The sequence below is a fragment of the Trachurus japonicus genome, chromosome 13, assembly GCF_045865225.1.
Source record: "Trachurus japonicus isolate A0001 chromosome 13, Traja_1.0".
NCBI classification, from domain to species: domain Eukaryota; kingdom Metazoa; phylum Chordata; class Actinopteri; order Carangiformes; family Carangidae; genus Trachurus; species Trachurus japonicus.
In genome coordinates, this window is record NC_140919.1 from 31861856 (window position 1) to 31884574 (window position 22719).

Here is a 22719-nt window from a genome sequence, read left to right on the forward strand (position 1 = left end):
CAGAGATTCAACACGTCACCTCCAGCTGAACCGTTACTTCTGTTTCCTGCTCCTTTGATGAGATTTTGATTCAAGATTCAGGATACTTTATTGTCATTGTACATGTGTGTACAATGAAATTTAAGGTGCACAGTCAGATACGGACTCATAAAAAAGACAAGAGAATGAAAATAGAATAAAGACTAAAACAATATACATCACTCACACAGCCTTTTTACCTTTTTTTTTTTTTAAACTTTGTCATTCAAGCAACCATCATTAGACGTCCTACTGCAGATTTCCATGATCTTATCCAAACTGAAGACCCCACCAAAAAAACAGTGAAGCTGTGACTATTTCACTGTTTGATTTGAGATACATCCAAATCTCGTAGACTGGTGTCAAAAGGCCGGCTTACCCTGGTGGAATCATTGACCTCCATCTGTGCCAGCAGTTTTCCATTAATGCTGAAGTTGCAGAAGCGGCCTCTCTCGTAGTAGATGATGCAGTGGCCCTCACTGGACACTGAGATAAGCCGTGGGCACTGATAGCTGTCTGGCCCCTCCAGAGCCCGCAGCAGGTCCCCTGTGATAGTGTGTACCAGGCACGGGCCCTCTGTCAAACCAAAGCAGACACAAAAACACACACACACACACACAGAGTGAACAAACCAAACTCTGTTATTCTGACTATAAAATTAACCAGTCTAATTTCTGCAGTGCTACTGAACATGCTCAGAGTGGTCCCACCGTTTTCTGTAAGCTGTTGAATGGCAGTGAATTGAAAACCTCTTTGTCTACAGTATGTGGCCAATACACCTGCTCAAGGAGTGTCTTCCACGTCACTGTGTCAGAATCTCCATGTCAGTATCATCAAACAAAGAAGCATACTGACCTTTGGCTCCGCTGATGACCAGGCCCAGCTCTGCACAGACTGACACGCAAACAACTTCTTGGTCATGACCCGTCAGAACAGCTCTTGGGGCTGGGTAGTCACCTATAAGATAACAGACACAAACAAATGACTTTGGTTTAATTGATGGGATATATTGTCTGCCTCTGAAAACATCACCCAAATGCCACCAAACAGTCATTAGGCAACAAAATCATATGAACACAAGCACAGCGACTGTGTCACACATCTGCTTGCCAGGAGGTCCCTTTGAATTGTCATGTAAATTGCAGGGATGCCCGGTGACGGCAGCCCAGCCACTTGATTTCATCCTGTGTGTCACATGATTGATGATGGCCTGGGGAGAGGTTAGTGAGGGGAGTTTCACGACACCTGGAGCCGACCCTGTGTACTGCCAGAACGCTGCTTCAACATGAAAGCAGCAGGCTCTCTAAAGTGCTCCAGTCACCAACAGTAAACCCTCGCAGCTTTCCTGAATCCTACAGGGAGGGTTACTTTCCTTTATTCAATTAATCATTTTGGCATGCTTATTTATGTAGAGTCAAACCCATTGAACACATTGTTAAAATAAATGTAATCAGTGAAAATGATCTGTAATTAACAACAAAGAGGCACAGAGAGGGAAAAAGATGTTTTAGGATTTAACCATTTAACCATCATTTTGGGTGTGGGAGGGGAGACATATATACTGTATATTTATACACTACCTATACAATTCTCTTAATTGTGTAGGTTGTTAATTCAATTATATATGATAGTGATGGTTAATGTGTGTAATGGTGACTGGAAGCTGACAGCTGAGTATGTGAAGTTGTGTATCACGTGGCTGTTTGTGTGTCCACATGTGAAAGTTCAGCCAATTCCGCGAAAGTTTCTCCATCCACCTCGGCGACTGGAACGTCCTGATAGATGATGTGGATGTGTCACACTTCTCTCCTCCTCTCTTATCCCCCTCCCCCCAATCATCTCCTCCTCCAGCTCGGCGTATCGCCTCTGCAGCTGCAGCGGTCCAGTCAGTTAGCTGGACTGTGATCGATGCAGCTTGGTCCCTCAGAGACTAGGACCTGACCAGTGCTGTCAGTCCCAGCACACGCTGCTGAGGGGGGCTGAATAGGACAAGTGTCAGAAAAAGCCCCCAGGGAGAAAAAGGGACCTAGTGCAGCTCACCTACTCGACAAAAGATTCAATCACCCTGTACCACATACCCCCCCACCCTCTCTCTGAGCCCATGGGACGAGCCGGATTCAGCCACCACAATTACCCGGCGCAAATATCCCCTCGCACTGGTGTGATGGGCCAAGTCTGAGAGACAGGGCCATGATTGAGCTGGAAGTTATTTTAATTATTATACATTTAAGACACGTGCAGCCTTTTGGGGCACGGGTGAAATCAATTTCTTGGGCACACCACATCTGTGGGATGAGGGAGCAGTGATCCAGCAGGCTGCTGCGACATATTCACACAACCTTCAAACAGCATTATAGAAAATATAATAGGCATGAAATCACCAGAATGGGACTCCTGGAAAAGATTGTTCAATTAATAAGCCAGTAAGTGAGAGAATAAAGAGGTCTTTGGTGTCCTGTGCCCTTTAAGAAATTAATTTGTGGGTTTCAGGAGTGAAGATATGAAGAGGTGGTAGCGGGTTTATCCCTGTAGGTCCCTGCAAATGCTTTTCTATTCTGTATCTGAACATGACTGATACTGGCTGGCTGCAGAGATTTGAATAAAGCTGTGTCAAGCAAACGGGCAGTCAGGAGTTTTTAGCTGATTCTGAGTCATTTTCCGCTGCACTGTCTCTGTTCCCACACAAACACACTCCAGGCTCCAACATCTCTGGTGCTGCGCATTCTTTAACCAAATTTGATGATTTTCTGCCATCATGATAAATTAATGAGATATTTATAAGATTGGATGCGATTTGATTGAGTGAAAATACAACCAGTCTTTTGTTTCTGGAGATGAGGTATGTGGCTTCTTTTCCTATTGTCCATTGAAGATGCATTGTAAGCTGTAGCAGCGCGACTATCAGGGGAATACTCTTTTCCTGCTGCAGTAACACAAGTGCTATTGCCCCTTGCTAATTGGAGGCAACCAAGCTGAAATTCTTAATTAACTGTCAGAGCCTCAGTGAAGTTAATTAGAGAACACTTGCAACTAATCTGGAGCTCCTTGAATCTGTGACAATTGGAAACACAAGATCTTGGAGCACACACAAAGTATTGTCATCCAGAAATAAACTAAAAACACGACCTCTTCCTTTCAGTTTTTCCATTCCATACCATATATGGCACTCCTCGCCTCGACAGCAGTGTAATGGCTGCCTCCTTTACCCTGATGGATTGTTTTGAACACAGACAATCAGTGAGAATCAGCAACTAAATTAACTGAGCAGCAGAAATCACACACCGGTGTCTAGTATTTTAAATGCCAAGACATCTGGATTTCTCTATTGAAGCACGGCTCAATACAATGAAGACACATCAAAATAATACATCCCAGTTACAGTGTTGATGAATGATCCTCTCCCTCCCTGTTCATTTTATGTGATCTCTAGGGCTGAATGTCTTTTTTCCTGTAACTTTTGAAAAACAAATGGACTTATGCACTTTTTTTTAAGGTTTTTCCTTCACATCACTTTAAAGGTGATGTACTACTGTAGTGTAAAAGGATTTCTCTGTCTAGAGTGTGATGCACCCTGTGTGTGTGTGGACCATTTATGTGCGTTTACTCACTATTATTGGGGTTATCGCCGATAATATGGTGCCGCCCGCTCCAGTACCACAGCAGCAGGGTTGCGTCTCTCGACCCAGAGACGATGTAACAGTCTCCTCCGATGTAAGATTCTGACCTGGCCAGACATGTCACAACATCCCAGTGTCCAAAAACTATCTGGGTCAGCTTTCCTAAACAGGGCAAAAGTACATAAATCATTTCAGTGCCGTCATAAATTGCTACTAAAAACTACTGCAGGTGGTGTTTTAAAATCCTATTAAGAGTAGGAAATTATTGTGAGTTAGTCAAGACATAATATCAAGTTAGATCAATGGCTCCAAGCCTTTTTGGTTTTTAAAATGAAACAATACCGACTCACAACCCCCTGATCCGTTATGGTCTTTAGTGTGGAGTGAGTTCACCACTTTCATCCAAAAAAGTGAATTTCTATTTTATTTAAATGATTTTAAAACATTGAAATTGGATTAAGGGATGATCTCACACGATAAAAGCAAAAATAAATGAAAAATAAGCACATCCTTTTCTGATCCATTCAGTCTTAATCCTGGGAAACAATGTGGGAGTTTTAAACTACAAATTTTGAATCAGTGAGTTAAATGGTGTTTGCAGGTATCTTGTACCCACCGAATTATTATCAATGGATAGGAAATGAGAAAAAAAAGACAATTTTGACTTATCTGTGAGCTCCACTGTATGATAGTATAGTCATACTTTTTCTACAATGCTTGTCAGGAGAGAGCAGCGACAGTGCTGTATTATTCCCATCATAGCACTGAGTCCTCCACACATCAGTGCACACCTCTATAGGAAATAGAGTTTACACTGTAACCTACCTGTCTCAGAGGAGTACACACGAAAGCTCTTGTCCCAGAAGCCACACACCAGGATGTAGCGGTTGTCAGCTGTCACCACAAAACACTGTGTGGTGATTTGGATGCTCTGGTCCACTAGGTCTGTGATCTGACGCTTGTTGCTTCCAGTGTTGTTGGCTGGGGAAAAAAAATATCCCCCCCCAAAAAAGTGTCAATGACTGAGCAAATTTTAGGGTTATTAGTTAAGGCCCCTCCAGTTAAAACAGATGTACAAGTCAGTGATGACTGATGTTCGTTTGTAAAGCAACAAAGCTTACTCACCAACCAGAGAATCCATCTCTATTGGTAAGTGATGAGCCTGCTCCAGAGAGTAGCCTGGTGCCCCTCGAAGACCTGGATCCACACACAGATGCATAAGGAAATGAATCATTGAGACTATTTTTATTTCTGACAGACACACACTCACACGCTCACACGCGCACACACACACACCTGTTCCATTTTCAGAGCCAAGTTAATTCATAATCTCTTCCAGGGGATGGAAGTCTTGGAGGTCCATCAGAAAGGTTTCCATCTGTCTGAGCTGTGTTTTTTTTTTTTTGCAGATTGTCAAACTGAATGGAGACATTTTATCCATGCGAGCGAGTATCTGGAGCCAGTTTTGAAACAGCAACATGCCTGAAAATATGGAGGCCTTATTATCTTCATTATTCTGAAAACCCAAACCACATTTCCCTCCTCTACCGACAGGATGGCAAGGGTGCTGCAGCTGTGTTCATTAGTGTGGGAGCAGCCACACAGTGCGGACTCTTTGGTCCTGAGCTCAGTGTGTTTCTACAGTGACAGATGGGGACGTGTGAGGAGAATGTGGTGCAGTTGTGGCCTAATTTCGTAGTAACCATTGCTTTGGCCCTCTGACCCTGAGGTGAGGCTGATTCTCAGGGAGGGGCTCTGTGGGTAATGTTGTTCACACATGTCCGAAAAGGAACATGTGGAAACACTCATGGTCAGCTTACCTGGGAGGTGCTAGCCTCTCGCGTAGTTGGCTGGCTACAGCTCTATTAAGAGCAGTGAGCGGCGTTTGTGTGTGATGGTGATGAAGTGGTAGGTATCACATATGGCATGGCACACTTCTTTTTTTTTTCTTTTTTTTTTTAACGAGGGCATGTGTGTGTGTTTGAACATATCACCTGCCATGTAAGGTGAGCTCAACTCACCGACCGTGTTGTGCCAACGGTTGACAGCAAATACGCGGCTGCAGGTGACGGTGACCACGGCCGGTATGTTGAGATGTGGCAGGGTGTTGGCGGCCACATGGGTTACAGGCGAGTTGGATGGAAACTTCAAAACCATGATCACGTCCTGCTGCATCTGGTCCTTGAACATGAGAGGGCTCTGTGGAAGGAAACACTATTGAGTAGAAGAGAGAAAAGGCGGAGTGTGGAGGACGATGGAAGGTGGGGGTCGTGGTGGTGGGAGAGGAGCACAGGTACAGGAAGGAAGGAAGACCAGGAAGAGGAAGGGGAGGGCAGGATAGGATGGATGGATAAGATGAAGGATGGATCAGATGAAAAGAGGAGGTGTAAAAAAAGATGGGAGAAAAATAATGGAAAGAGGTAATTAGTGTGGAGGTTGAAGGAAAAGTAGGTTCAGACACAGAGGAGAGTTCATGCACCGCATCCTCCGGACAATACGGTCAAGACAAGGGACTGGTCAAACAGGGGTAAGACATGGAAAACTGGAATGGAGTAGGCTGTACATATGGGATGGTGCATACATGATACATATGTATCAGACAGATTCAGGTTTGTCCACAAAGAAGCATTAAAAAAAAGACTGCATTTGTTTTTGCTTTTGAAAGTGTGCTTCTCTCCCCAATAAAATTCAACTCAACCCTTTCTGTCACGGCTTAAATTACATACATGTGTAGTGCGAGTACAAGCAACGGAGGAGACAGTAATACTGACAATACTGTAAGACTTCGGCTCTCATCTCATTCTTAGCAGTGGAGGCTTTTGACAGAAGTGGACAGAAGTGTGTGAAAACGTTCACATCTGTTGCAAAAGTAAAAAAAAAAAAAAAAAGAACTAAAAGGTCTCAGAGGGATCTGCCTTAAAAAGTTTTCGTGTAGCGAGAAAGAAACAGAGAGAGCCATGTGGGGATAATGAGGGCTAGGCTGGCTATTACATGGATTAGACAGTGGAAGAGCAGCTTACAGCAGGAAGAGGGGAGCTACTAGGCCAGTAGGGAGCACTCTTCCCTTTACACTACCCTGCTAGGAGGCAGTAGCAGCCATAAAACAGTGCAGACAACTGGCTCTGCAAATTTGTTGTTACATTGCGGGTCTGACCTACATGAGGTTCAGACTTCTGAAATATTTATCTTTTGTTATAAAAGAGGGGATTGAAGGAAATCAGGGACATCATTTCAGGCTTACCTACAAACACAAGGCACACTAACACACGCCAGCCAGGCTTACAAAGGTCCACACATACAGTACTGCTTCAAACGCACTACTACCAGAGGTGCAGAGAATTTTCCCAGTATGCTCATTGCTCTCACCAGGTGCATGGCGGAGCTGCGTGGAGGATGTGGCTCAATAAGCAACTGAGATGGCGTCTGTCCAAAGCTCTGGATCTGTGCCTCTGTGGCCTGCGGGAGAGAGAGCAGGGAGAAGGAGAGAGAGAGAGAGAGAGAGCGGCTGTCACAATCAATATGCATCAAAGTGATGGGTCAATGCGTTACTTGACAATGCAAGCAAATCCTAACTCAGCCGTGCCTCTGAGGAAGGGGGGGGTGTGTAAAGGGAAAGGGGTGCACTCCCAATCCGCCTTGGTGCTCCCCCTTCCCCCCTCAGCCTGCAGAGTCATCCAAGTGTTAGTATGGAAGAGACAAGCCTTTTCCTATTAACATGCTTCAGTTAACCATTCCCATTTCCAGGCGCAGGGGCCCCCACTGCACAAACGTTAACCTGGAGTGACATCCAGCTAGGACTGCAGCAGGCCGGCCCGCTTTCAGATGTTATTGTGCTTGAAACAAAGGCAAGAAGCACGTGTGCACACACACATGTGTATGGAACAGAGGCACACAAGCAGACGATGGTGATTTTGGGTAAAGGTACCTTGATGAAGGTTGATTTATGGGTTATAAACAATGAGTGTGGATGCTCAAGCAAAAAACAGATAAATAAATAAAACGGCACAAATCACTCTCTAGGGAAAAACAACACTGCAACAGAGGAATCAAAAATGTACTATTAATAGAAAATAACTTGCATTTAAATAGACAAAAGATCTCCTTTGCTTCCAGTCAGAGAGAAGAAAAAACAAGCAGCAAGAGCCGCTGAGCTTGACTGAAAGTGGGGCACTCCACGGTGGGAGTGATTGATGTGACTGGAGCCACTTCCACCATCAGAGGGGAGCTTGTAGACGTCCGTCAATGCCACTGTGCACAATGGAACATACATCGCTCAGCCTTTCGCCCGCCCTTCTGACTGCCTGGGTGACTGGCCCTCATTTTCCTCCGCCTGTACACACCACTCACTATCAAAAGGACCCATTGGGTAGCACATGCCACAGTGGAGGATGTGGCACGGGAAGTTTGGAGGTGATACTGAATTAGGACAGGCCACCTGCAAGCCAAACAGTCACCCCCAACACCCCCCTGGTCACTTCCTATCTTCCACACAGCACCAAAAAAGGCGCTGACCACACGGTTGAGCGCTGTCTGTCGCACAGCAGTGAAAGTTTCATGTGAGTTGCTGAGCACATTTGGCAACCATTAAGTGTTAGTCAGTATTTCTTTACAACGCAGTCCGTCAAGTAATAAGCAACTGACATTATGGCTATTTAAGGTTAGGTTTGGGGTGAGGGTCACAATGTCTGTTCAAATAAAGAAATTTGATACAAAGATCATAAAGAGTGAGCGGGCCATGTGGAAAACATCACCATATTTCTTGTGATGATTCTATTACCAGGGTAACTGCACTGCTGCATGTCCCATTTTGGTAGTCTTGGACAACTTTAACAGCCAACAATTATTTCCGGAGTGTGAGGAGGAGGAATTGTCTCTATGTGTTTGTGTTTGTGTGTGTGTGTGTGTTGGGAGTAGGGGGGTCTGACTCGTTGAAGGTTAACTCAAGAACATGTTCCTCCACTAGATGATCAAAACATGTCAATATCTCTCAGGTGCTTCAACACTAATCCTCTCTGAGGTATGTCAGAAACTTATCTCTATCTCAGTCTGAGATGGAGAGCACTTAACAGGCAGTTCATTAGTCACTTCAGGCACTGCTTTTTGGCTGATAAGTGACACTTATTGCCAAAGCCATCTGGATGATCTCCCCTCCCAGCAACAATCGCCTTGCTTGGGTGAGCACCAAACATCCATCATAACACGGTGTCGGCCTGTCGGTCTGTCTGACTTTGTTCGCATCCGATTTTGGCAAAAGACTTCAGAGGTGAGTGGCTGCAGCTCTCTCCCTCTCTCTCCCTCTCTCTCTCTATCTGTTGCCTGGTTCCCAAAACTGGTGACAGGGACTCCGTGGAGGATGGTCCCCCCCCCCAGCAGCATCCTCCTCCTCCAGTGCACTCATGCAATGCAGCAACAAAACAGCTCTGTCAGACAGAATGCAGACACGGCCTTGCGTTGACCCGCTAAGCAGCGTGGGATCACGCTGAGTCACGACACCTGAGATCAGCGGTGGCGACTACAAATATGAAGCTGTTCAACCTTTCACCCTCTGACAGATGCCGTAGATAACAGACAGCAAATTGTTTAAATTAAGGGTCTCTTGCTTTTCAAGATGTGTAAACAGTTTCTAGAAACAGACCAAAACGGCACAGACAACACACAGGTACATTTATACCATATTTATATATTATGTTATTCTGAAATTGCAAGTATTTCACACTTTTTTGAGATAAGCTCATCTGGATCTATTCTAATCCTTAAATACAAACAAAGAATTACCCTGAGGGAGCTTCTTGACTGACAGCTCAGGGGTTGTTGTGTGCACTACTGTATGTAGGTGCAGAAATGTCTCACACAATGTGTTCATCAGTAAGTGATGGTCTCTAATGTTGTATGGTATGTGATCCATATGAAGCGAGTTTGTTATCATTAAGGTCAAGCATTTAAGTACTTGTGTCCCATCACTATGAGAATATCAAGGTGAAATCAATTTAAAGTGTGTCAGCGGCTTCAAAGCACTTCATTGGCTAGCCACAGCACACTTTGTTGTCTTTGTTCATTCAGAGGGGGGGGCGGGAGGGGCCGTGGCAGCCGAGGAGGAATAGAGTCCCACTGATGAATAATTTGTCTGTTTACTTCTGAGTGACACAGTGGGGTCTGAATCAAGGGGTTGCTGTCATGTTTTTCCATAAGAGAAGGCTGTCAGGAGAAGCACCACGGTGAAGGACTGCTGTTCCGGCAGTGTGCCCAGTAGAGCTGTCACCGTGCCCTCAACCAGAGGCCCGGCAGCATGTCAGGGGGTGTCATCATTTCCATCTGACACAAAGACGGAAATTATCTCTCATGACCTCTAATTTCTTGACATTTCAAATGCCTTAATTGTTGTGACTAATGCCAGATATGCAGTTTCACCTGTCAGGTCCAGAATGAATCAATACCCCGGAGTCAACTGTCACATTTCAGGAGGTCTTAGCAGACGTTCACTGGGCACTTTTCCATGCTCCACCTCGCTGACTCAGCCAGGCAGCTCTCAGGCTAGCCTGTGTGGGATCTCAGCAGAGGTGAACAGTAATGAGACAACAATGTTGTAATATTGCAATAAGTCCTGCAGGAAATCACATACTAAATTATCATGATGTTACCAAAGAGCGTGTGGGAAATTGTTCAACTTAAATCAAATGACTTCACAGTAGAGCATCACAGAACAGTACAACCACTTTATCATTCAGATCAACCTGGAGAATTATTGAAACATGGCAAAGTATATTTTTATTCTAATTATAATACTGGACATTAATACATTTTCCTCTACACTCTACAAGTGTTTACGGATTACAGGGAATTGTTGGAGTAAATCTCCCCTGCAGCATGAATATGCAATAACATAGAATCATTACATTTCCAGTGCAGAATGCTAGATTTTAGTATAATGCAGTTTAAATACAAGGTTGTACTTTTTATTGCAGGGAGAAAAATAATCCATCTAGGATGAGAGACCTGACTGAGGGTATGAAGGCTTGTCTTAATTAGTGCTCATCATATCAACATTACATCAGTTGTAATTAGCTGAGCCAATTTCTTTCTCCTGCAAAAATACATTCACGTGTCACAACAGTGAGTGCATCAACTGGGCACAATTAGGGAGCCTGAGTAGCAGGCTTCCTAATGTGCGACTACCTAACTGTACTGTCACCGCTCAGAGTAACAGTGGGCAGGGTGGAAGACAGCTACAAACCCTTCAACCTGATGCAAAATAAAAAAGGCATCATCTAAAATTGTTCTGAAAATGATGAAAACCAAACCTTTCGCAATATGGTTTGGCAATTAGATCAGCCGAATCTTCTGCAGGTGATTTGCATAGTGGTCACTTGATAAATAAAGGCGCCCCTGAAAGTGACAGTATATAAATGACTTGTTTTGCAGACAGCAGATGGTGGATATCACAGGGAGAGACGAGCTCACACTGGAAAGTACCACAATGCATGCCAGCTGCTGCAGTCTCTGGTCCCCTTTCCCCTCTACGCAATTAAGCTATTCACGACTAGTACGGTCGGGCTAATAGATATTCAATTAATTAGTTAAGAACAAGAGGATTCACTCCCTCGTCTATTGACTGACTGACCTCTGGTGATTGATCCAAGAGATCAGTCAGATTCATTGATCTGATTAAGCTACGGCACATACAGTATATTCAACTACAATACAAAAAGAGCATAGAATCCTGATGTTAAGAAGATCTATGAATAATGTGGACAGATATTAAAAGATTACTGTTTATCTGAGAGGAAGAAAATTAATAACTCAGATCATCATAAAATGACATTTGCCTAAAAGGCAAACCTGATGAGTCAGCAGCTCTGCTCAATTCTCTCACGAGTTACATTCGCGTGACACAATAATTGATTGACAGATGCATGATATGAATGCTCCCGGAGCTCCAGCACATGCCAGGGCAAACAGAGAGAGGAAGTTGTGCCTATGGTGAATAAGAGAGAGGGGGTGGGGGGGTGGGGGGGGCTCAGTCGCCATGGTGATGTGTACGTGTGTGTGCGTGTTTGCGTGTGCCTTACCTCTCTGAGCAAAGGGTCAGTGATACTGTCCAGGCTGACGGAGCCCTCGTAAGTCAGGTAGTGAAAGACGTTGAGGGCACGCACCGCCTCCGGGCCTCGCTGCTTGTAGCCGAAAATAAGGTCAATCCACTGATGCAGCTGACATGACACAAACTCGCTTTCCAGGGCCTGTCAGAGGAGTACAGGGCAATTAGAGGTGAGAGGCATACCAGCAGCGCACAGCACACGGGCCAAAAGACACAACACAAATTGTACCTCCTCACAACAGTGAGCTCAACTAAACAAGGGCTACTTCACAGTACACAAATGATCTATCAGGACATTACATCACCATCAAACATTGCACAGTTTATTACAAAAGAGGGAAAACATAACATGTATTCTTTCAAGTAAAGGTAAATGTCTGACTTGTTTTAATGCATATAAATAAACTGATCCTCCATTCCCTCAACCAGTCTGCCACATCACAATTCTTTGTCCACTAACAAAAAAACACCAACTATCTTTCCACGGAGACAAAGAAATCAGTTAAATACTAAGAGGGATCCAATTTACTGTAAAACCATGTGCAGGAGCAACATTGACAAATTACAGAGTGTGAAAAAGGGGAGTAGATTCTATGTGGGCGTATTAGTGTGAGATCCAGGATAAGATTTAAGGTTGATAATCTGTATAAATATACCTATGGAAACCGTGCAGTGCGTGTTTGATGTATTGTTCCACATTATGGTACAATATAATTCCCATGCACGCTGGTGGAAGGCTTTGCTGGAGGAATTTACACTCCTCCCCTCGCGTCAGGAATAACAGCCATTACCAACAAAGCCTGCTCGAGCACACAGAGGCAGAGTTTGCCACAGGGCATATCACTACAATTGAAAGTGGCACATGCAAAGATGGGAAGTGGGAGGAAGCGGGAGGGAGGGAAGGAGGGAGTAAGAGAAGGAGGGAAGGAAAAAAAAGAGTGAGAGTGAGAGAGGGGGAGGCGGGCAGAGAGATTCTCTGACAGAAATGAAATAATAGAGGAAGCAAGAGTGTGGCCTAGCTTGGGAACAGAACAAAAGAAAGACAAAAAAAGAAAGGGGGCAGAAGACTATGATTTTCTGGGCATGTGAACATTATGGTCTGCGAATGCAACAATGGCAAGGCAACATCACACATGTATCCTTCAAGTGAGAAAATATCCACTGTAATCCTTTTTTTTTTCCACAGTCATCCTCCTTCCTTGTTTTGGAGATGCAGACATGCCTGTAACAACTCCCAGCTTCTCCTCTCTGTCTCCCCTCCTGACTCTCCCTTTACACCCCCTGCTCCGCCAGTATACAAGCCTGATGGAGCTCGACCAGGCAGCGTGGGTAGAGCATGGGGAAAGGTCACCTCCATAAGACCAGCCCAGCTCTGTCACTCTAACTGAAAAGGTCAAGTGTGTTCCCACAGTCTCCTTTATACCTGGCCCCAAAAACACTGTGGTCCTTAACTTCAGGCTACATAACATGCATTTCACTCTGTGTGTGTTTCTTTTTAAGCGGTATCGCTGAAGATCCTCTGGCCCTCATTAATCTTAAAGAGATGATGGGGCCATATCAACTACAATTTTCACTTCAAGCTGAAACTGGCAATTTATCAATTTTCCCAAATGACCTTCCGTATTATCGTCTGTTTAGGTCTGCATAAACACACTCAAAATAAAAACTGTATTATTCTATTCTCTACTTATATATGCATGTGTGCTCAAAGTACATCTGCATCACTGTAAGCACATGCAGTGGTCATTTATAATGCATTCTTGTATGAAATATTTTGTTGTCTGTCATTAGGTTTAGTGGTGGAATAGCTTTTAAGTTTTTGCATTAACTTATTCCAGATTAAAAGGAAGAATAAATTCCATCTAGACTAGAGATAGTATCTCCATCTTTGTCCCTGTCCTACTTCTGAAAACTGCAGGGAGGTGTAGGCTCAATGTCGTTAGCATGACCACACAGATGGAAAGGGTCCTGCACTGCCAATGTGATGAGGCTTGGCATTACAGAAGGTAACACTATAAAGCAAGGTTGCCCACAGTCTGGTCCTTTAGTGACATTACTGGGATCAGTGTTAGTGGTGCACTTCATTAAAGGGACAACGAGGAGTTTGTATTTGGTTATAAAAAAAGTTTCATATTAATGTGGATGAATCTATGTTACCCACACTTGTTAATGGGTCCATTTTCGATAAATATATTGTGTTGTCCCTTTAAATGGCTCATAAATCAGACAAGATACAGATGTATGAGAAGGTTTGATGAAAGAGTGGGACTGAATTATTCACATCTGTATACATACTGTACAGTAGGTTATTTATAACTACACCACCATGGGATTTTGAGCCTAAACCTTACCATCCTGTTTATCCGAACAAGGTCTTCAGGCTTCTTGGCCCAGGCTGGTAAGTCCACATCACAAACCATGGTCCTATCCTCTCTCATTCCCAGATGGTAACCGTTGCTGTTGACAAACATCTCAGGGAGGTAGTAGAACTCAGGAATCAGTTCCTGTGTGGCGGAGGAAGAAAGATGTTCATGTTTTACAGTTCAATGACGAGACCACAGTGCAAAGTTTTCACCATATAATCGCCTGACAATTCAGCCAAGTGCAAGAAATAACATGTGAGGACCGAGCCACAAAAAACAGAGAAAAAAGGTTCTGTGTCGCACTGAGATGAAGTGAGAATTCAAGGGGGAAGGTAACACAAACAAACTAAACAGCAGGCCATGAGAAGGCGGTGAGAGGTGCTAGTCCAGTTATTCCAGGCAGAGGTGTTAGGTGTGTTAAATGAATCTGGGAATGAGTAAGGTTTTTCTCTGGTCTCTGGGCTCTTGTGATGGGGTCAGGACCTCACAGTGGAGGGGAAGTCAGCATGGTAAAGGAGCCCCCTCCATAAAGTCTGGTGTGATTCCATGCACTGAAGAAGAGAGCAAATATTTACCCGAGTTTTGAGACGGGACTATTCCTAAAGGATTTTCTCCTGTGTCGACAGACCATACTGGTGATTTTACACTTTTAAGCCATGAATTACAAGGAGCGTATACTTTACATAAATTCTGACCATTTAACAAAGACTGTTATATGTTTTTAGAAGGACTTCTCACCTTCCAGGCAGTCATTTATAAATCATGAACATTAACTTGCAGGGACTTGGTTGAGACAGACACCCATAAGACACCCATAAGGTGAATATTTTGATAGCTGAAGTTAGATTTTAAACGGTTTTTAAAATGCTCACAACATCCATGTTTGCTTATTTTTCATTTTTTGCATAGAGCTTATGCAATGCTCTTTGGCAGGTAACTCTGAGATTTAGATGTCATACCATTCTTGAAAGCAAGAACATTTGGACAGACTTAACTTGCTTTATACTGCAAACTTTGACAATATGAATAACGAAGGAGATGATATCTGACATGCCTTAAAAAGTTTTAAATTCTAGTTCAAGTTTCATAGTCATTTAAAATTAAATAGTGACTTCCTGGATGTTAACAATAAATCCCAAAACTATGGCATGATACGGATATGTAGCTTAAAATGCAAAACTACTGGTATGGCACTTTCTTTGAAAAGAAAATGTATATACTGTATGTCCGTTGATTTTGAAGTCTCCAATCGAATCCATTTTCGTCCTGGCCATAGAGCAGAGGAAGGATGAGTGAGTGAAGAATCTGCACAATGAGGCATATGCACATGAGGAATGCAGGTCTTCCACTCATTAGAAAACATACACACAAGACAAGTTCAATAGACTGTCTCTTAGCCTATATAAGGGAGGTGCAAGACAGTGTTTTAACTCCTTGTATTGGCCTTGTTTTATGAATGCTTTGTTGTCAGATTCAGTGGTTGTATAGACTTTTATATTGCCTGTGGGATATATAACGTGCAGAGCTTTTAGGCCCCCATAAATCATGGGGTTTTGAGAGAGCGAGTTAGCATGACATGGTACAGGCCAATAACACCGCTGCTCTGCTGTTGGTCACATTTCACCCTTCGCACACGACAGTGAAGGGAGTACAGAAGCCATTCCTCTCCGTCTCTCTCTCTCTCTCTCACACACACACACACACACTTTTCCCTCCTCTTTTCGTTTGTAAACTTCCTGCCGTAACTCACCGCCAAGCCGTTAAAACTGCCAGCTCCGTTTTCAAGCCACCCTCCCATGGCAGCCATTAATTCTGCAACAGCATCGTAATGGGCTAACAAGTCAATCACACAAGCTTCCATTGCTTTACACTGTGTCACCTTAATGACATGTTCGTCAAAATCTGTCACCAGTGGAGTGCTGCTGGATTCCTTCAGACAGCATGGTGGCAGCTCGTGTGTGTATGAGAAAGTATGTGTGTATGTGTGCCCACCACTTCTCTAAAAAAAAAAAAGTCTGCTTCTCGTTGCCTTTGGGTGGCTGTGCCAGCTTAATATAACTGTGTGTGTGCACCATGGAATAAATGAGAGGTATGGATGCACATTAATAATGGAGTGGCCGAGGAGGTGAGGCTTGGTCAGCGCAGGGTTGTTTCCATCTGACTTGCTCTTTTAGGAGGTCATCCCCATCAGGGGTTAAGCCTCCCTCAATCTTGTCGTCATTACTGCCTGAGAAGTCCGGGGTTAATGAAGGAGAGACCCTGGTAAAAACAAGTTGCCTTTTAATCAGAGCCCTGATGGCCCGCTTAGTGTACTGGGCCGAAGCTGACCTTAACCCCACGACTCTCTGCTGAATAAGTTGCTACATGGTGGCTGTGCATGCTGTTGTGTGCCTGTCTATACGTTTGACTGCCATAATCTATTTTAATTCAGACAGGATTATATTGAGGAAAACCTTTTTTATATGTTTTTTTTTAAAACAGTGCAAATACAAGAATAACTTAAAAACTTAGTAGGAGGGCACATAAAGAAAAAAACATGAGAATTAACAGAAACTGGGAATAAAATAAAAAGAATCCTGGGCAATGTTTATAATATAACCAGGTATTGCCTCATCATTTACCCCTGTTGCACCCTGAGTAAACCAAACAAGCTCTTGCGTAATATTTCCCTGCTTCTAATACATTATGAAATACTGTTAGTAATCCACCATTGTCCTCCACAGTACACTGGCTATGTTAATAGATCAGTAGCCATCCTACGTGTGTAAAAACAAATGCGTGCAGACATACAAGTAGTTGAAAGTAGGCTGTATTTGTTAACAGGGTGGCATTTGACTATCCAGCTCTTTGCTGGCTTGCAGCTTTCTGTCTCTGCCTCACATAGATTGTTGGCTGCTCTCCCCCAGATCCTGGCAAGTAAAAGCTCTGTCCGTACATAAAAGACTACATTTTAAATAGCTTTTGTCATTAATGCTTTATTAATTGCCTGGGGCAACACTACCCAGTGCAGGGTGTGTTAGAAATATATGACACTTTGAGGTCAGTGCGTATTCCTGCTGTGTGTTATGCAGTGGGCAAAATGGAGGCGAATCAGCAGGGTTCAGCGTTTTTGGTGACTGCTCTGTGGATTTGCAGAGGGAGGGCTTTGTCTTTCTCTCAGACGCAGCCTTTGTTCAAACTCATGAGTGCTTGCATGCACATACAACATCAGCCTACCTCTGAGATAGTTTGTTTTTTGCATGAGATAAATCAAATGTGCATTTCTAAGTGCTTAGGGTATTCCTGTGCACCACGGGTCTTTGTGATTCGCTGTTTGGATGAGGCATTTATAATTAATGGTACATATTTTTGCAGTGGTGTTAAGGCTCATTGGCTGAGGAGGGGGGCACAGTGAGAGGCTTGGTACACTATGGTTACTAGCAATTATACATGCTGCATTTTTTTCAATGTATTCTTTGTGTAAGTGTTCCTGTGTGTATATACATATATACAGACACACATTTATAAACACACACATACACAGTATATAATAGAATTATATATAATATAATCATTTTTTTGTATCTATATAAAGGTAAACCACAAATTGTACTACTTTCCTTTTGTTGTGAGTCTCACCTTAACATCAGATGTGTCCCTCTGGCAGTTTCTCCAGGAGCGGTCGATGGCTGAGAAGGTGCGGTCAGGGTGATCAAATTTGTTGTTATTGCCACTGAGGAAAAACGTGGTGAAGGGTTCCTGCAGAGAGAGAAAATCATTCATCACAAAGATCAGAGATCTTCATCCAGACTTAAAATCACAATTATCTTCTCCATCCTTTTTATATATATTTTGATCATTACATGCAACAAAACAAAAACCTTACTATTGTTATGAACCTGCAAGATTAAACATTCAATATACATGTGAATATTGTGAATTATCTGCTTTATTACACTGTTACCCTTTTGTGCAGCAGACTAAGGGATCTCTGTAGAGATCAGTCATTCGCTGTATTCAAGCCTGAGGGAGAATTAATTAGTGTTCTTCCTGAGTACAGCAAACCATAATGATAATTGGCTCAAATTTTTTTTTTTTTTCTCAGCCTGAGATGGCGGCCATTGCTGTATGGAGCGGATGGATCACTCAGCGGATGGAAGAAAGGAATTGTGGGAACAAACCCGCAGAGGGCAATCTAACGGCTGTCAAGGGAGGTCCCTCGCTTCATCAGCCGCTCTCTACTAATGATGGGAGAGGAGGAGAAATACAGTAACTCCCCATAAAGTTCTTTCAAATTAATAAGCGGACGTCAAAATCAAATGAAAACCAACTCAAAGATGCTGTGGAGGTTATAAGGGCTTGTTTCGTGGCGAAGGGACTGGAAGTGTGTGCGCCTCCTCCTTCTCTCCCAGAGTAAATGAGGACAGTGCTCAGTAACCTTGATGGACATGTCTCCAGCGCTCACTGGGTTGCCTGAAACACATAAACCTGTCACAGCAGCCTCTGTAAATCATTACCCAGCCACTCTTTATTTAGTTCACATATGCCGGTTTACTGGCCTGTGAAATGTGTTTTCTGAGCGCCATTGGTCTAACTCAGGTCCAATCAAATTGAGATGTCGAGCTGTTTCCTGTGCAGAAGCCGACAGACCTCAAAGTAACAACGTCATCAAGTCTGACATGTAACAATCAACTAATGCCGAGTCAGAAATGAAAAGCTGTCTGAGAATGTAGGTTTGACTACGTTTTGATTCGGATGCTTGACTAATTCGAGGATTTTTGAGCACGGTACAATAACGGCTGTGAGGGTGGCTGGATGAGTGATTTTACTTACTATCCTGACAAGCCAGTGCAGGGTGGAGGCAGCAGTAGAGTAGTGGGAGTTGTAATGACAAGGTGGTGTCTGGTCGTCTTCCCACGTCTCGTAGCGTTCGGCGTAGAATGCTGCACGCTTTGGATTCAGAGCACCAATAGGCTGGAAATTAAAAATGGAAATGTATTTATTTATTTATTTATTTATTTATTGGATCTCCATTAGCACCAGCACATTAGCATGGCTATTCTCCCTGGAGTCCAAATAAAAAGAAATAAAAGATTCAGTTCCTGCAGTGAAATGATTTGTTGTTATTTGCCTGTGGAAGTTTTCACTCAAAGCAACGATAAAAAAATGTACAAGTCTCCTATCGTAGTTCTATGAGGCATATTCTTTGTGAAGGCAAACTAACTCACAACAAAACTGTGATGGACATACAGTACAGTATAGTTGTACCATTTTGAAGATCACTAACTTTAGAAGCTTGACAAAATAAACAAGTGGGAATGTATCCAATATACAACGTTACAAAACTGTGTTTGATTATTTTTACTGTAAACTGGGACGTGTGTACCATTTACTTCATTAGATAAATGGAAGACATTCTCACTGGAAAAACTCCAATAAGGAATATAATAATGCATCAATAATGATTACGATAAGATAAATAAATATAAAAGAAAACTGAAAGACAGACCAACCAGCCTATAGCTAAACTGTATTGATATCTGTCAAACCCGTTACATAACAACAAACCATGACTATACATCACATAGTAAATGTGACCACCCCCTTTTATCTTTCACAAGTTATTTTCAGGCACAACATCTCTGTAGAAACCATTATATTTCAGCCTTTCAGTACCTTTTTGCTGGGTAAATAATCAATAAAAAGTAAAATATTAGAACAGAGACAGTGATAACACATTAATAATGACCAATTTAAAGTTAAAGCAAGACTAAAGTGTTCTCCTCACTTATCGTACTGTCTGCACACTGAGTTCTGAGTTTGGATCCAAAACTGCAAAAGCTTCACTGAGTATTTGGTTCAGCGAGCAGCAGAAAGTCTGAAGACTGTATCAGACAACTGACATGGCAGCATATAAATATAGAGACAGACAAGTCCATGAAAGGATTTATAGTCAAGTTCAAGGATTTTAAAATCTATATTATATGTACCTGTAGGCTACTTTACAATGGTCACAATAGGAGTTCTTTTATTTGTGAAGTCTTAATGCTTTCTCATCACAAACACACATGACACATGACACGCTGTTTTCTCATCTGTTACTGTTTCATCAGTCAGTAAAAACACACTTTATATGTGAGACTCCTCCAGTATTTGGCTTGTTAAAACACTGGAAGCTAGAGAGAGCTGTTGGCATTTTCAATGACTGGCGCTCATAATACAAGGTTAAGACTACAATACACATGAGAAGTGAGGCCTATCGGTCCCCTCATTTTAATAATCTCTGTCAGTAATTATATCATGACACAAGCTTATGTTTCGGTTTCGTATGATGAATCTTTTTTTTTTTTTTTTTCAAATTTAATCTACCGGTAGTTTAGTCTTGTTTCAACACTGCACCATCACCATCTTGCACCATCTTACATTGTCTTGAAACAAAAGATAATAAATCCTTTAAAGCAAATTCACTGCTAATCTTGAGCAATTTTTTTCCCTCAATGTGCTTAATTTCACTGACTTTTTCCTCATAATGTGCTTAATTTCACTCACTTACTGGCCAAACACAAAAGTTACATTTAAAGCCTCATAAAACAGGGATTTGCCTTTGGAAGCATTATGTTTTTCTGCATGAGCCCTGTTTTGAGTCACAAAATGGAAAATCTTACAGACATCACATACAGCAGGTCTTATGACCAGCCTTCCATATAAATCAATTTTTAATGATCATGTGGATATTTAAAATACTCGTGCCATACTGTATACTTATAATATATTATTTGACTAGCTAAAGGCATCCATACAAAATTTGTATATTTTGTGTCACCCACAGTAAGTAAAAAGGTTAGGGTTTTTTCTCACTGCACATTTTGGTTGCATCATTGCAGTTTGCATAAATAGTTTAGACATACAGGGTATTTACTTGACAGACATGACGCTGACTTTTTTTATTGCCAATACTCTCATCACACAGCAGGTGATGTAATGGTTCGTTGCTGCAGTGAAATGTATTTAAGACCATACCAGACAATGAAGCCACGATACTTCTACTTTGATTTTATGAGTAAAGATTTCTCAGATTTGTGTCAGGACAAAAAAAAGGAACAGAAAAGCATAATTGGGCATCTTTAACAGAGATAAACTTGTAGAGTCTTAGTGGTAGTTCCCCATTAGGCTGCATGTGGTGGGGTCAGCAGAGAGGCGGGGGAGAGTTTAGGGCAGACAAGTAGCTTTACTCTGGGATTTGTCTGTCAGACCCCATTATTCTCCTGAACCCTAAAAAGTTCCCGTTGTGCTGTCTTCTGTCTGGAGCGTACAGGGATATGGTCGAGCAGGATGGACGGTGGAGTTCTGAACATCTCCAGCTAAATGTTGTGGGTAATCCATGTGGATTAACCCTGGCTGACCTGATTTACACCCAATGCACCCAACAAGACAAATACTTTACTTAGCACTGTTACTCCCATCTGTGTTCAGAGCCCTACTGCGCCTCTGGGTACTGCTTATGGGAGTTACCAGGACCAGGAGGAGAATAAAGTGCAATCTAAAAATGAAACACCACAAGCCATAACACTTGAATTATGACCAAGTAGAAATGAATCAACATGACTTTTTCAGAGACCTAACAACAACAACAACTACATTTTACACAGAATCAAGTACAGAACATCTTACTTTAACGTTTTGATATTATTAAAATAAGAAGTAGAGGAAAACTATTTTCAAAAACCCTGGCCTTTAACTGGCAAATTGCAACAGCCTGAAAATCTTAATCTCTCATCTCAGTGTAGTGTCAGGACTGAAAATGTCAGAAATCTGAAAAAAACAAACAAACAAACAAACAAACAAACAAAAAACACTAATGTTGTTCAGTTTTTGAAGAAATCTCTAATTATTGTGAGGATATAAAACAGAAAAAAATAATATCACGACTGTATTTATTTGACATACATCCAATTATTTCCTAATTAGGCCAAACCTTGGATAGCATGCTTCATTATTTAACCGCAGACTCAGTAATAACTTCAATACTGCACTGACACCATCACTGGGTTTTTGCCCTTTGGCGGCTGTTTCATTTTCATGTGTTCTTAAGGCAACAAAATTACTCCCATTAAACATACGCTTAGTGGTGAATAAATTGCTTTCTCTGCCTTTTCAATCACCCAGTCCAATATAAGAGCCTTGCAGGCATATTGGCAGTCAATATCAATATACTCACTACCACTGAATCAGTTACTGAGGGGGAAGGGAGACTGGTAACGTAATCAGTGGCAGCTTTTCTACCTGAAAGCTGCAGCTCAGAGGTCAGGAGAAATAAAATAAAAGCCCTTTATTTAAAATGGTCTGAGACTGAGGCCACTCATTCTAACATTATTAAAAATGCACAGTTATTTTTTTGGCTGGGTACAGTTTGTATGCAACCTCAGCAAAACAGAGAGACTCTTTGTTATTTTGAAGATTAAGGTCATATCCGTGTGTGGCACATTGTACATGCCTGAAGCTCTAAGTCAAAATTTAATAGGTTCAGTTTTTGGTTCTTCCTTAAAATTTAATGGCAGTCCACATCAGTGTTAGCACAATTGAATAGACTGAAAGAGAAGTTTATTGAGATCTGCATAGATTTATGGAGTGATAATAGCCTTGCATGTGA

The 22719-nt window shown here is 42.4% G+C and overlaps 1 protein-coding gene across 7 annotated transcripts in view; it reads right to left on the reverse strand.

The window, feature by feature from the left end:
• nbeab (neurobeachin b) overlaps positions 1-22719 on the reverse strand; it is a 213911-nt gene that overhangs the window by 3641 nt on the left and 187551 nt on the right. For 2 of the 7 annotated variants that reach the window (XM_085795996.1, XM_085795994.1), the window contains exons 44-54: positions 18903-19043; positions 17709-17828; positions 14079-14231; positions 11702-11869; positions 7002-7091; positions 5657-5834; positions 4761-4832; positions 4461-4616; positions 3627-3797; positions 874-975; positions 398-594 (exon numbers count right to left, since the gene is read on the reverse strand). In XM_085795996.1, coding sequence (XP_085652122.1) covers positions 398-594; positions 874-975; positions 3627-3797; positions 4461-4616; positions 4761-4832; positions 5657-5834; positions 7002-7091; positions 11702-11869; positions 14079-14231; positions 17709-17828; positions 18903-19043 — 1548 coding nt within the window. Of the gene's footprint in view, positions 1-397; positions 595-873; positions 976-3626; positions 3798-4460; positions 4617-4760; positions 4833-5629; positions 5850-7001; positions 7092-11701; positions 11870-14078; positions 14232-17708; positions 17829-18902; positions 19044-22719 lie in introns of all 7 variants that reach the window. The other 5 variants (XM_085795995.1, XM_085795990.1, XM_085795997.1 and 2 more) reach the window with 3 other exon arrangements.